The 15,931-nt window shown below is 36.0% G+C and overlaps 1 protein-coding gene across 1 annotated transcript in view; it reads right to left on the bottom strand.

Moving 5' to 3' along the window:
* Positions 1–14,757, bottom strand: part of LOC107572511 (glucose-fructose oxidoreductase domain-containing protein 1) — a 25,934-nt gene extending 11,177 nt beyond the window's left edge. Inside the window, exon 1 of the mRNA XM_016258928.1 lies at positions 14,094–14,757. Within this exon, the coding sequence (XP_016114414.1) occupies positions 14,094–14,346 (253 nt within the window). The 5' untranslated portion in view covers positions 14,347–14,757. The remainder of the gene's footprint in view (positions 1–14,093) is intronic.
* Positions 14,758–15,931: the final 1,174 nt, after the last annotated feature.

Here is a 15,931-nt window from a genome sequence, read left to right as displayed (position 1 = left end):
AAAAAAAAAAAAAAAAAAAAAAAAAAAAAAAAAAAATATATATATATATATATATATATATATATATATAATATTATATTATAATACATGAATCCATATATAAATCATAATATATATTTTTATCATTAATAATACAAATGTATGATAAATACTTACAATGAATACACAAATAAATACATAAAATGTATAACAAATAAATTAAAATATTAAAAATATATATTATATAAATATATATATATGTGTGTGTGTGTATATATGTAAAATGATAAAGATTTACGAGATATCTATAAATAAACAAATCAATCAATAAATATATACATATATATTATAACAAATAAATAACCATATATATATACATAATGGTATGATAGTATGATATTTATAAACAACATATCACAAAATATATATAAAAGTACACACACATATATATATATATATATATTACAACAAACAAATAAACAATTTTATTAAAAAGTATTATAATACATACTTTATTATATATAGTATGTTTATATAATATTATAATAATTACATTATATATTATGATTTATTTTTATATATAATCCTTTAATTATATATTATAATATATAATACTGTAATAATAATAATGCATATATATGAAGAGTTCAGATGCAAAAGCCTCTAAATGCCATCTGAAATTTTCTTCTAAAATGAGCATTTTTATCAGGCCCCTATATTTATGTTCAGATTGTTTCACTTTAATTGAATAGAAAAGGACCTATACATTGCCATTAGAGTAAAATAACTGAACCTAAACATAGCAGTCTGATAAAAATGCTCGTTTTAAGAGGCTTTTGCATCTGAACTCTTCATATATATATATATACACTGTATAAATAATGTGCAGACCAGGAATGTGTTAAAGTAAATGGGTTTTGATTTCATGTTGACTCGTGGTAGTTTGCTGGCGGCAGAGAGTGGCAGGTTGGATCTTGTTTATATGAGGCTCATAACCGCGGCTCATGAATGGATCCGTCCTGATGACTCTCTGGAATCTAATCTCATTCTGTCCTGATATAACGACACACAGATCAAGATCTGCATCATCTCATCCTGCGCAGATACGTTATGACATGCACACATTATATATAAAAATACATAATAATACATATACAGTATATATATATATATATATACTGATATATAAAAGTATTAATGTGTGTGTTAAATAATTAATACAAATTACTAAACACATCTATCGATAGGTAGATAGATAGATAGATAGATAGATAGATAGATAGACAGATAGATAGATAGATAAATCTACCATATAAATACCTAATTTTCTCTGTGGAAGAAAGCAAGTCACACAGGTTTGAAACAACATGAGGAGGAGAAATGATAACTGCATTTTCATTTTTTTGGTGAGCTATTCCTTTAACCATTATTTGACCAGAGAATACAAGACCAGTATATTTATTCACTGTCTCACTTCTGAACTCTGTTCCTGGTTTTACTGATTCTTCAAAGTCGAGCTGTAGATAGCGTTTATCTGCCGTCACTATGAGAAACCAGCATTTGACTATCACCACAGTCTATGCAAAGCTGTTTGTATTTCAGCTTATCTGAGCGCGGCGGGTCAAAGGTCACGGCCAGCGGCCCGAGTGTGCTGTCGTTTGATTGGCAGGTCAGTTTCTGTTTTGTTCTCGTTCTCTTTTCAGGGCTGCAGGGGCTTCAGCAACACACTCAGTCCTCTCCGTCTGTAGGAGTCAAACCTTCATTACTGGATTTCATCCGAAAGCTCTAGAAACCAGCAGGAGTGAGTGCGTTCGGCTAAATGAAGCAGAACCTTTCTTCCAGGTCTTTGTGGGACAGAAATGACTATATCTGGTGCATAAGCCAGACAGTATATTTTAGACATGTCTGGAAAGATAGGACAAATGTGACTGATTTTATTCAGGCATTATATATTCAGAACAGCGCACTACTCATATCATGCTAGTTTTGCTGTATGCAGTATGTATATTGTGCACAGCATGTGATTAGACTGGCAAACATACGCTTTTACACAAAATTGGAATAAAACGCTAAATAAATCAGATATAAGATATAAACATGTAAATCTGGAACGTGTAAATACATATATACTTACTAAATTCTGCACAGCACTTAGTGAGTATTAAGCTAGTATTCCTTTCCAAACTATTTAAACTCATATTATAAATAAATAAATAAATATATATATATAAAATGCACCACACTAAAAAATAGAAACTGGTGTAGATTATTTATAATTTATTATAAAAATAAATCATAAAGAAATGTCAAGTAACACATTGAATTACATGTGGAAAAAAAAAATATATATATATTACATTAAAAATAATTTCTATATATATATATAAAATAAACTATTAAAAAAATTATAGTATTTTCTCTTTTTAAAAAAACAGTAAAAAAAAGTACAACTTCAAAAAATCTATTTTTACAGTGTACATAATGATAAACAATTAAGTTTAAATTCTATATAATAATGAGACTAGAATATATACTAATGCAAATCATAAGCCAGCTTTATGGAAATTACTTTTCCTCATCTCATAATCATCTATGCTTTACTGAACTCAATAATACACAACTGTGTGTGTGTGTGTGTGTGTGTGTGTGTGTGTGTTTGAGTGTGTGTGTGTATACATATATATATATACACACACACACACACTCACACACACTTATTTGTTACTATAACACTGCTTTTCCATTTTGCATAACTTCCATAAAAGGGGATGCTGTGATCAGGAAGGAGGTTATCAGTCATTCCGGCACGGATGAGGTTTGACCTCTTTGTCTTATTAAGTCAATGACAGCCTGCTATTCACATTACTGCATTACCCTCAACACTTCCTGTTTCTCATTTCCTGTGACATCACACCACGTCACCAGGATGCTAAAGCGACTTTAACCACTTATGGAAAGGTAGCATGAGTCCACCCACACGCGGACTCTTCTCCAGTGCCAGAGGACAGGAAGTAGTCACAAACCACAGGAAGTGAGAGTGCATGCTGCTTCGCTAGACATGAAACCTGGCACCGTGTGCCCTGAATGACATCAAAAAGCTTTGCATATAACATTACATCTCATTAAAATGGACTGTTTTACACAATATTTATGTATTTTATGCTTATTAGATTATTGCATAAACACCAGTGTTATTTTAGTAGCACGGAGATACTATTACATTTATATTATTATTTTGAATTCGTTTTATTTATTTATTTAATTTTAGTTAAAGTTTTAGTGATTTCATTGTCTATTTTTTGTCTATATTGTTTTTTATTAACTTTTGTTTCAGGTTTAATTCAGGTATAATTTTAGTTATTTTAATACACAAACTAAATTAAAATGAGAAATAAAACAATATTAAGTTTTATGTGTCATTTTATCTTTTATTTTATTAAAATATATATATATATATTTTGCTATTTTAGTCACAGTTTTATTAATTTTGTTGTCCACTTTTTATCTATATTTTTTATTTACTATTATTTCATTTATAGTTTTAGTTTATTTTAGTGTTTTGCCATTTTAAATAGTTTTTAAATATGTCTACAAAGTTTTTAATTCAGTCGTAGTTTTAGTTATTTTAGTACATAAACTTAAAACAATAAAAAATAAAATAAAACATAATATAACAAATAACAAAATAAAAGCAAAATCTTTATATTTGATTTCAGTCAACATTTATGTTATTAAAAGTAATGTATTTTATACTATTAGTTTTAGTTCAAATGTAGGAGAATTTGAGTGACAACATGTTACTATGCATTAACTAAATAAAATGCATCAATGAGTTGAAGACACAAGAGTGTAAAACATGGTCAATTATTCTCTGCTGACGATCTTACACAGTACCAGGCAATGGAGATATCAAGTAGGAACATATGCAATAAGGCAAAAAGGCCTTTATTTACGGAGTGTCACGAGCTCAAATGCACAAAACCCAGACGTACCAAAACTACAGCAGCCGAGAGATGAAGTGCAAACATGCTGCAGTGCACTAGTGAGATAAACACTGCATGAGGAGCGAGTCTCTTCCGTCCACATGCGCTCAGGAATGCTCACTTGTCAGTGTGCAGAGAAAGCAACTGAAAGCGATTCATCGGAGCGAACAAAGAGAATTTCACAGGACTCCCAGAGCGTTTCTCCCAGCAGACATTAGCATGTAAATAGTGGTCTGGGAGGCTTAATGTGGCGGGCCAGGGTCTCCCTAAACAAGCGGCCGTATTCAGCAGAAGCATGGGAACGGGACCGTCCCGCCGTCTCCGGGGTCTCACACCATATAGACCACAGGAAGGTCCTTGTGCTTTGAAGTCATGCTGCGAGGAGCCTGGAAGACCTTCAATAAGGTGTTCAGACTGAGAAACAGCAGTCATTTGAGATCTTTCAGTCAAAATGACTAGAATCACACGTCTCTGGCTAAACAAACACATTTACAGTGCCCTACGATTTCCATGATGCAGAATACAATCATAAAAGTAGAATTTACTGTATAATTCACAAAAGCTGTACACTTAATCAAGCTGTGACATGGACTAGAGACAAAATAAAAGATGTACAGTACAATACGGTAGACTGTGCTTCTGAAAGGAATAATAATAATAATAAAAATCTAGGAATATCACTTAATTTTTCTTCCATATTTTAATTTTAACAGTAACATTTTTGTGTAGCACTTCTTTCGGCCCCCCAAAAAAGAAATTTCATTTGATTGCATTTTAAAATGTTTAATTCAATTGTTGTCAATTGGATTTCATAGTGGCCTAAAATTTAAATTTTTGTTAAACTTCTAATAAATTGTTGTTTAACTGTATATGTTTCAATAGATATAAGCGGATATAAAATAGATATTCAATAGATATAGATAATAAATAGATTTCAATGAACTAGACAAGCTTTATGATTACTAACATTTAATTTAAACATTAAAATGGAATCCAAAAATATTAAAAAAAGAAAAAAAACGGATCCAGAAAAAATAAAAAGGAAAAAACACCATTTGGGAATTAATAAACCATATGTCATAGGGCCCTACATGTACACTGCTGCGACATCCTTTGCCTTTTCCATCCAGTATCATTAGTCACACACTGTACGTCCTCAGCAACTCACTGAGGAACTGCTCTATTCTTAGACGCTCCCTCCAGCTCCCAAAGATGAGCGAGCGGCAGTTTGTGCCGGTGGACGACAGCCAGCCTGACATCGGATACTCCGCAGAGCTGCGGCTCACCTGCTGACCGACACACACAATACTGCAGGACTCAATCACATCACTACTTAAACACACGCCGCACCAGTATCACATCAACACAACAGATTTTATTTCACCAGCTTGAGTTTGTGACTATATTATATGCTTTAGATTGTAAACTACATATTTAGAGTGATAGAGAGATAGAGTGGCATGGTTTGTTGTTGTTGTGGGTGTTTGCATCATGCACAATCTGTTCAGAAGTCGTTTAATGTCATGTTTAATTTTCCCAGACCAAACCTTTGGGACTTTTGTGGAGAGATGCGTTTCTGATACCGCAGCGACTGAAAGAAAGAGGCTAAGATATCAATTTACATTTAGTCATTTAGCAGACGCTTTTATCCAAAGTGACTTACAAATGAGGAGAACAATAGAAGCAATCAGGCCAACAACAGAGCAACAGTATACAAGTGCTATGACAAGTCCAGTTAGTCTAGCACAGTACACATAGCAAGTTTTTTTAATAAATGAGAAAAAATGAATAGAATAGGTAGGCCTAAGTGCAAGTATTAATTGGTCAGGTGCTGGCGAAAAAGATGTGTCTTTAGAAGTTTTTTGAAAATGGCTAAAGACTCAGCTGCTCAAATTGAGATAGGCAAGTCATTCCACCAGCTGGGAACAATCCAGGAAAAGGTCTGTGACAGCGTGGTTTACTTGCAGAACACAAGCTTCTGGAGGGTGTATAAGTCTGAACTAGTGAGTTTAGTAGGCTTGCCGCGATAGACGGTGCTGACGGTGATACCGGTGTTAAGCCGCAACGTCACTTGCCCACCGCATCACTGACCCCCACCGTCGTTTTGATTTTTTATAGTAATATAAATAATTTAGTTCAGTAAAAGAACAGACACTACAATTGAAAACTGAGTGCGGCTGCTCAATGCAGTTGAACAACAGTTGCATCACAGATCAGATTTCATTTCTCCAGTGAGGAGAGCGAGTCGAGCTGACTGACAAGACGATCGCGGATGATTTAGTTTCGAAACGAAATGCAAAAGCGCCTGTTTGGCAATATTTTGGATTTTGAAAAGCCTGTTGACTTTTGCCGTTTATCTAAGGTGATTTTGGAAGTTTTTTTAAACATTTGTTTCTTATTTAATTGGTTCCACATTGTTTGCTGATTTTTACTTTATTTAAACTTTGTGTAATTTTATTTATTTATTTTATTTGACATCAAGGTGTATATGCCGTGCCTCCAAGCTTTCTTTCTCGTTTTGCTAATAAACGTTCTACGTTTCTTATTTATTTGGTTATATATTATACATGTTTACTTGTTTCCAGTTTTGTACATTTAAACTTTATGTAAGTTATTTGTTATTTTATATTAGGCATAGCCTGCCCTATAGCATGGTGTATTTTTATTTGTTTTGTTAATAAAAGTTCTATGTTTTATATATACGCTAAAGTGAGTTTGACGTTGTATTTTGTTGTTGCATTCAAGCAATTGACGCCTAACTGCCGCTAATTCTAAAGTGAAAGTAAAATGTGCATGGCGCTTTTAAGCTATTTAAAAGCGAAGGAAAGCGAAGGAAAGCGAGGAAAAGAGGGAAAATTCAAACGATCTAAAAATGAACAATTGCTTTACTCCGAATTGCCACTATTTGAAAGTGAAAGTAAAATGCGCACGCCGCTTTTACAAGCTATTTAAAAGCGAAGGAAAGCGAGGAAAAGAGGGAACACCCCCGCGGTGATACCGGTGTTGTCACACGTCGATTAACCGGTGGGAACATTTCCTCACCGTCACAACCCTAGAGTTTAGGTGTATTGGAGAAGAGCCAGTAGTTGTCTTGTAGGCAAATATCAGTACCTTGAATTTGATGCGAGCGGCTATTGGCAGCCAGTGCAAACTGATGAAGAGAGGTGTGACGTGGGCTTTCTTCGGCTCGTTCAAGTACACTCTCGCTGCTGCATTCTGGATCAGTTGCAGAGGCTTGATAGTACATGCCGGAAGGCCCTCCAAAAGAGCATTACAATAGTCCAGTCTGGAGAGAACAAGAGCTTGGACAAGGAGTTGTGTGGCCTGCTCTGATAGGAAGAGTCTAATCTTCCTAATGTTGTACAAGGCAAATCTGCAGGACCGGGCCGTTGTAGTAATATGGTCTGTGAAGCCTAACTGATCATCACTCACAATTCCAAGGTTCCTGGCTGTCTTGGAAGGAGTTATGGTTGACTAACCTTGCTATATAGAGAAGCTGTGATTAAGTGCTGGGTTGGCTGAGAACACGAGCAGTTCTGTCTTAGCAAGGTTGAGTTGAAGGTGATGAACCTTCATCCAGCCAGAAATGTCTGTCAGACTGGCTGCAGTGCGAACAGCTACCGTCGGATCATCTGGTTGGAATGAGATGTAGAGTTGAGTGTCATCAGCATAGCAGTGATAGGAAAAGCCATGTTTCTGAATGACAGAACCTAATTATGACATGTAGATGGAGAAGAGAAGCGGTTAAAGCACTGAGCCCTGAGGAACCCCAGTAGCAAGAAGTTGTGACTTAGAAACCTCATCCCTCCAAGACACCCTGAAGGACCTACCTGAGAGGTAAGACTTGAACCACTGAAGTGTGGTTCCTGAGATGCCCACCTTCATGAGGGTGGACAGGAGGATTTGGTGATTAACTGTGTCAAAAGCAGCAGACAGATCCAGCAAGATGAGTACTGAGGATTTGGAAGCTGCTCTTGCCAGTCTCAGGCCTTCAGTAACCGAGAGCCAGGCGGTCTCAGTTGAGTGCCCGCTTTTAAAGCCAGATTGGTTGTTGTCCAGGAGGTTGTACTGTGCAAGAAAAATAGTGAGTTGGTTGAACACAACTCGCTCAAGTGTCTTTGCAATGAATGGAAGAAGGGATACGACGGTCTGTAGTTTTCTAAAAGTGCTGGATTTAGATAGGGTTTCTTAAGCAGTGGGGCTTAAATGCTGTGGGAAATGTAGCAGTGTGAAGAGAGGTGTTGATAATGTGAGTGAGCGCAGGTATAACTGAAGAAGAAATGGCCTGAAGGAGGTGAGTGGGGAGAGGATCAAGCGGACAGGTAGTAGGATGATAAGTTCGGAAACGGGGCTCAATATTCCTTTTTTTTTTTTTTTTTTTTTTATATTTTTGAAACAGGTCTGCAAGATTTTTTGGGGAAAAAATATTTCAATATTTATGACAAAAAAGTAGATTTTAAATGCCATAAAAAACAATTTAGCACACTATTTTATTGATATTTATTAATATGACTATTAGGGCTACATGATTTGGGGATTTCTCCAGTAAAAATTGCACTTGTCATTGAAAATACGTTTTTAAAAATTATAAAGAGAACCACGTTTGTTGTGCTTGTTTGTAAGCATGCACAATTTGACCCAAATTGTTTGATAAATATTATGATAATAACAATAATAATAATAATAATAATAACAATAATAATAATATTTATTGTTATTATTATCATTACTATTGAATAAATTATTAAACAAAATAAGAAATATTACTCATGTACTCATGTAATAACACTATTTAACTATTAAACACAAAATAGAGTATTTAATAATTAATATAAAATTATATGAATAAATACAATATAATAGTAATACAAATAATAAATATTATTATTAAATACAAATTATATTAAATATTATTATATTAAATTATTACATTATTTTTGTGTTGTATTATATTATTGTTATATTAAATATTATAATTTTATTTAACAATATTATATATATAACAAATAAAATATTACTTTATATTGAAAGGCAAGATTATTAAGATTAAAATAATTCTCTGTAAAATAGAAAATCCAGTATTTAAGAAAAAACATTTGATGCAGATTGGTTGAGAGATCAGTAAAATAAAATTGAGCTGAAATTAGATGCAGCAATTTCACTGCTTTAAACTCAGTAGTGCTTTAGTAAGTACTTTCAGTGTCAGTGTGAGAAAGAGGACAGGCACCGATTGTAGAGACTGAGAATGCATTCAGAGACGCTGTTTCTTTAACACACAGAATAATTGGAAATGCTAATGTATTTCACTAGAGCCACTAGAGCTCCACTTTCATAATCCGCCACTCGTGAAATGCTAAGAGCCAGCATAGGCCATGAAATCAGGGAGAGGAGAAGAGGACCCGATAGAGGACAGCACTGGGACATTATTTAACAGCCAAAATGGAGGACGAACTAGAGGTCTCATCCTAAACCCAATGCAAACTCACAATTGCTCATTGTCATATTATCTTCTTTAAACTAAAAATAAAAAAATCCAATAAATTGACAACATTACTAGGCTATATTGTTAATTAATTACAAATCTGAATCCAATGCAATCTTAAAGCTGAAATGCATGAAAAAACGCAGTAAATGCATGAAGAACCATCTCAAAAACTTTTTCACCTAGCTGACCTTGAAAAAAATTCTTAGATACTTCATTTTTAATTTTACAGTGAAATACTAGAAGTCTTTTTTCTTATTCTATTCAATATTTTTTATTTTGTACTATAATATTATTAGTATTATAAAAACAAACAAACACATAAATCAAATAAACAAACTATTAAAAAGTAATTAAATAAAGTTATTATTATTATTATAGTCATATTGACATAAAATCTCAAAATGTTGGGCCAAATTTTGCAGCTCTACAAACAAGCACAGCATGCATTAAGCTTTTTTATTAATACAGTACAGTAAATGCATGAATGTCTCAAAACCTTAAAATCTTGAAAACATTTTTCTTAAATACTTAATTTGTAATTTTACAGTGAAATAGTACAATAGTAATATTCCTTTTGCTATTTAATATTTTTGTTTTGTAATAATAATTATTATTATCATATTGATATAAAATCACCAAATTTCGGGTCAAATTTTGCAATACTACAAACAAGAACAGCAAATCTGAAGCTTTTTTAAATAACAATAACTGCATTTTAAATTTCAGATTTTCTTCCCTAAATTGTGCGGCCCTAAGATGACCTCCAGGAAGAATGCCTTTAGAAAAACACAGCAACTTGCTGTGAATTTCTCTCGACTACCCGCTCAAACGCAGCCCAGCAGGACAGACAGGAACGCTGTGTATCACACGCATTTGCAATCAAGTAGCATCAGGCTGCTGTTGAGTGACTTCAAATGCGTTTCTGTCACTACGTTCAATCTCATTCATCTGATCTTCAGCACAAACTCCCGTCCAGCTCACATTCCTTATTGACGTGTCCCACAGAGTAAACAGGCAAAGCGTGATGTGAAAAACAACATCCCATACCTTCTAAAGCGGAAGTGAGGTTACAAACTAGTTTCTGAATGAGTAAACTGCTGCTGCTGCTAATGTATCTGATCATCACGAGATGAGAAAGATGACGATTATCCCATTACAACAACATGTTGCTTTAAAGGGAAAAATAAAGATTTGCTTTTAATTTACTCCAAGATGTAGCTGACTGTTTTTCTCCAGTAGAACAGTAAAGAAGATTTTTAGTTGAAATCATGCTCCTTGGTGATTCATGCAATGCAGGTCAATGGGTACCGGCACTTTGAGAGTCAAAAAAGCACATACAGGCAACACAAAATTAGGCTTAATCCCCGTGGCCCCTGACGATACATTGAGGTCTTATGAAGCGAAACAATCAGTCGGCGTATCTGATCCTATGATGAATGAATCATTCAGAATCATGAAGACTAGTTTATTCACTTTATATGCTTTAGACATGTAAAACATCTGTGTTTCACATCATTATTGGGTTATTTAATAATTTAATTGCGTAAATATTACGTCATTGCAGTTGTTTGAACCAGTTCATTGAAACAAACTGTCCGAAAGAATCAGTTCATGGAAAATAATCAAATTTCCCCGTTGCCTTAGGCTCTGGATTACAGGTAATGATGTTGTAAACAATGTTCAGTTTCTTGCACAGACTGATCGTTTCACTTCATAAGACCTCAATATATCGTCAGGAGCCATGGCTATTAATTTAGTGTTTCATGATATGCTTTTTTGACTCTAAATGTGCTGGTAGCTGCTGACTTGCATGTCATGAATACCAGTGACAACATGTACGTTTTCAGCTAATGTTTCCATTTTGTATGGCCCGAGGGTGAGTAAATCAACAGCAAATTTTCATTTTTGGGTGAAATATCCCTTTAAAATGCTGTCTAAGTAGGCAGCTCACTAGATGTTGGATGTGTGTGGTTAATATAATTGACCAAAGCAGATCCTCTGTCCTTGCTTTAACATTATCTTAATGAGAAAAATAGAGAAAAAAAATCAATCTTTCTGTTTTAAACAGATTAGCTGAACACATGGACACAAGCACAGCTTAAACATTTGCTCTAAAGTACATGTTTACTCAGAGCTGAACACTCACAATGGTATTTTACCTCGTTTACTGACACATTTCACAACTTGACCAGGGTAAACTTTGACTGTGAACTAATCCAGCACAAGATTCTACAGCACATATCTTATAAAACAATGGAAAACTGGTCTGTTTTGGTTTTACAGGAAGGCTTTTATAAGCACAAGGTAAACATGTTTGTACTATGAGCGCATGGAAACCCATGTGACGTGATTTCACCAACGCAACCAAGCTCTGCAGATAAACAATCTCTGAGTGTGACAAAACCTTATGAGTTTCTTATCATGATAAACCACAGCTAGATGACAAGAACGTGACAAACCCGACCTGGCAAGAATGACCAGAATGAGGAAATACATTGACAAAAATTCACTCATTTACTCACATTTTTAAGGCAACTTCAAGGTTTGAGTCTTGGAGTTTTCGAGCTAGATTGTTAGAGCAGAAAATAACCACCTAGCAACCACACACAACACCCTAGCAACCACATACAACACCCCAACGACCACCAATAGTATTCTAGCAACCACCTACAACAACCACCTACAATATCCTAGCAACCACCAACAACCACCCATAATATTCTAGCAACCACCTACAATGTCTTAGCAACCACCTAAAACACCCAAACAACCACCTACAACACCCTAGCAACTACCTACAATATCCTAGGAACCACTTACTACACCATAATAACTACATACAATATCCTAGTAACTAGCAACCACCTAAAACACCCTGGCAACCACCTACAATATCCTAAGAACCACCTACAACACTTTAACAACCACGTACAATATCCTAGTAACTACTTACAATGTTAACACCCCAGCAACCACCTATAACAATCTAACAACAACCTACACCTCCCCAGCAACTACACACAGCACTCTAGAAACCACCGACAACACTCTAGCGACCACCAACAAAACTATAACAACCACCTACAACAGTCCAGCAACCACCTACAACACCCTAACAACCACATACAATATCCTAGTAACTACTTACAAAGTCGACACCCCAGCAACCATCTATAACACTATAACAACGACCTACACCACCTACTACAACACCTACAACACCCTAGTAACCACATACAACATCATACAACCACCTATAACACCCTAGCAACCACCAGCAATGTCATACAACCACCCACAACACCCTAGCAACCACCAGCAATGTCATACAACCACCCACAACACTCCCGCAACTTCCCACAACTACAACCACTACCCACAACACTCTATAAAAACCACCAACAACACCCTAGCAACCACCACCAACGTCATACAACCACCTATAACACCCTAGCAACCACCAGCAATGCCATACAACCACCCACAACACCCTAGCAACCACCTATAACACCCAAGCAAACAACCTACAGCACCTTAGCAACCACAACACCCTAGGCTGGCAAGTGGCAACCTTCACACATGTGTACTTCAGAAAATGTAAAAATCTAGATCTACATATAATTTAAGGCTATTTCTAAATGTAATGCTGTTATTAGGTATTTCAGCACGGAGAGACGTGACTGAAGAGGACAATAATCCAGTTTGCCAGGTTGCCATCTGAAGTTATTTTGGGCTCAAGCTCCTGATCCCCAGAGATGAATAATTTTCACAGGTTATTTCTGACTGTCATTAGAAACCTGCAAACGTCAGTCTGCCGTCTCATCTACTGACCAGACAACAGACTCCAGAACCAAGACATGAGTGAGCACTGGACACAAACACAAGCCTGGGATCTCCTGAAGATCCTAAAGCAGTGATCTCAACATCTAGTAGATCTAGAAGATCTCTGTTTTAGTGACGAACACATGAATCCTCAGAGGACAATATTATTTCTCAGAGATGCTCTTTCAAACCTCAGGAGACTTAAAAATGAAAAACTTGCCGAAGTATCGACTTTATCTCTGATGTTTCTCCTAAAATTCAGGACACATGTGACACTGTTGGAGTCTTTTTCTCAGGAGAAACACCAGAGAAGGCTCTCTATTTCACTTCACTGTTGTCTTGGAGAAACAACCGAGATGATCTGCAGGTCTTAAATAAGTTTCAACCTCTAGTTCTTATAGAAGATCAGAACACATTAAAAAAAAGTTTTATTTAGAGGAGCAGGAGAGTGACCTTCACCATTTGCTCTCTATTTCACGTTATTACGGTCTAGAAGAGATATTAATGAGACTAACTGATCTTTCTTCACAGGTCCACATGCAAAGAGTTCATTAAATGGTGGATAAACTTCCTTTTAACATTAAATGTTGGCATCCTGAGCTGGTTCAGACTTGCAGTAGATGTCTGTTCTTATTGGAGCTTTACAGACCAGAAAAAATAATTATAATGCAATGGCTGGTGATGCAAGTCGGTCTGTTTTCTGTAGTCATATATTAAAGCCACACCTAACCTGACAGAAACAAGATCTGACATGCACGAGGAACCATTGTGCAATTCATCCAAATCAGCCTAATGTTATCAGTATGCGACTGTTTGCCACTCACCCAGTGTCTTAACGGCGATCTGCTTGGTGAGCGGCGGAGGCAGGTTGATGCACACCAGATCCACATCCGAATGCAGCAGCACATCATCGATCCGGTTAGTGTAGAAGGGCACGTTCATATCGCGCGCGAGCTCCTCCGCCTCCTCCTGCGTGCGACCCCACAGCGCCTTCACCGAGAAGCCCTCGTTCTTCAGCAGAGGGATGATGACCCGGGTCGTCAGACTGGTGCCGAACACACCCACCCCGGGCAACATGATTGTCGCGCGCGGATGCTCACACACCGGAGGCGGGTGCGGGTTCGAACCCGAGCAGGGCTGTTGTGTGAACTATGACCATTGCGCCTTTGGGTTCCTCCCAGCTGTATAAAATCAATAACTATTCATTCAAATAATAAAGGTGAGATGGATTCATCTTCCTCCTCCTCCTCATCATCCTCCACCTGCACACTGCGACCCGGTTTGAATACACGCGATGATACAATATTACACTCACAAATGCATTTGTATCCGGAATCTGCGTCGCGTTACATCTGTATCATCCAGAAAGACGCGAGCGCAGGTCAATACGTGCGCGTCACGTTCCCGTAGAGATGCAAATGAAATCCAAATAGAATTTCCAAAACGTTCCTCCGAGCGCTGTAGCGTCTCAATATCAATATCGCGATCATCTACTGTCCGCGGCCGGTGCAGAGTTCCGCCCTCCCCGTTAACCCCTTCACAACCGGAGCGAGAATCCGCCAATCCTACTATAGCGAAGGCTTGTCGCATGAATATTAATCACGCAGCGTGACGTGAAGCAAGGAGGACCGTCTGATTGGCTGACGGCGGGTGGGCGCTGGGTCAGCTGGCGAATCCGAAGACGGCGGAGGCGTGGTTTATGAATATTACAGAACAATTAATATTCATAAGCAAAGCCTGCGCCGTAGTGGGATTGGAAAAGGCAGCAGAATTATGCATACAGCTCGTTTGATCACAGCTGGAGACAGTGACTGCAGTGAATGGAAACACAATAACCCAGCGAGAAGATGACAAATTAATTAATTTATTAATTTAAAAACGTTTAATAAACGGCAGGGAAGACAATAAAGGGACCATATTGAGTATTAGAGCAACAAAAGGTGAAAAAATACATACAAATAAAAAAAATATATATATTTATATATATTTTGTTTATATAATAATACACATAAACACACAGAAATATGATTATATAATATATATTGACTATTTTAAATTGTTTATCCTACAATAGTTTGTATAATAAACCAATGTCATATTAAGATAATACATTTTGAGTGTCAGTGCTTAAAGGGGTCATATGACACGATTTCAATTGTTCCTTTCTCTTTGGAGTGTTACAAGCTCTTGGTGCATAAAGAAGATCTGTAAAGTTGCAAAGACTAAAGTCTCAAATCCAAAGAGATATTCTTTATAAAAGTTAAGAGTCAGCCACGTCTATCTAAAACGCTCAAAAGTCAATCATTAGTTATTCATTATTAGTTATGAAAATAACTGTTCAAGGAAAGAAGACACAGAAAAACACAGCCATCTGCAGCTGGACTGAACCCACACTTTAACTTGGATTTTAGACCACTTTTTTTTAGCGCCACCTGGTGTTAAACACATGAACCATTTTTTACAAATTATTTTAATGTTTTATAATTTGTGTGTGTGTGTGTGCAAATCATTTTTCTTTTTATGTGATCTTTATAATTTGAGTTCATACTTAAACTGCATGTATAATAATTATATAAGAATTGTACAAAAAAATTAAAAATAGTTTTAGAAGAATGTCTAATCTACCCTACACCGAAATGCTCTGCAAAATTCCCCATTTCAT

The sequence above is a fragment of the Sinocyclocheilus grahami genome, unplaced genomic scaffold, assembly GCF_001515645.1.
Source record: "Sinocyclocheilus grahami isolate Dianchi unplaced genomic scaffold, SAMN03320097.WGS_v1.1 scaffold1764.1, whole genome shotgun sequence".
Lineage (NCBI taxonomy): Eukaryota > Metazoa > Chordata > Actinopteri > Cypriniformes > Cyprinidae > Sinocyclocheilus > Sinocyclocheilus grahami.
The sequence above is the reverse complement of the archived record's forward strand: the minus strand, read 5'-3'. Positions and strand labels throughout refer to the sequence as shown.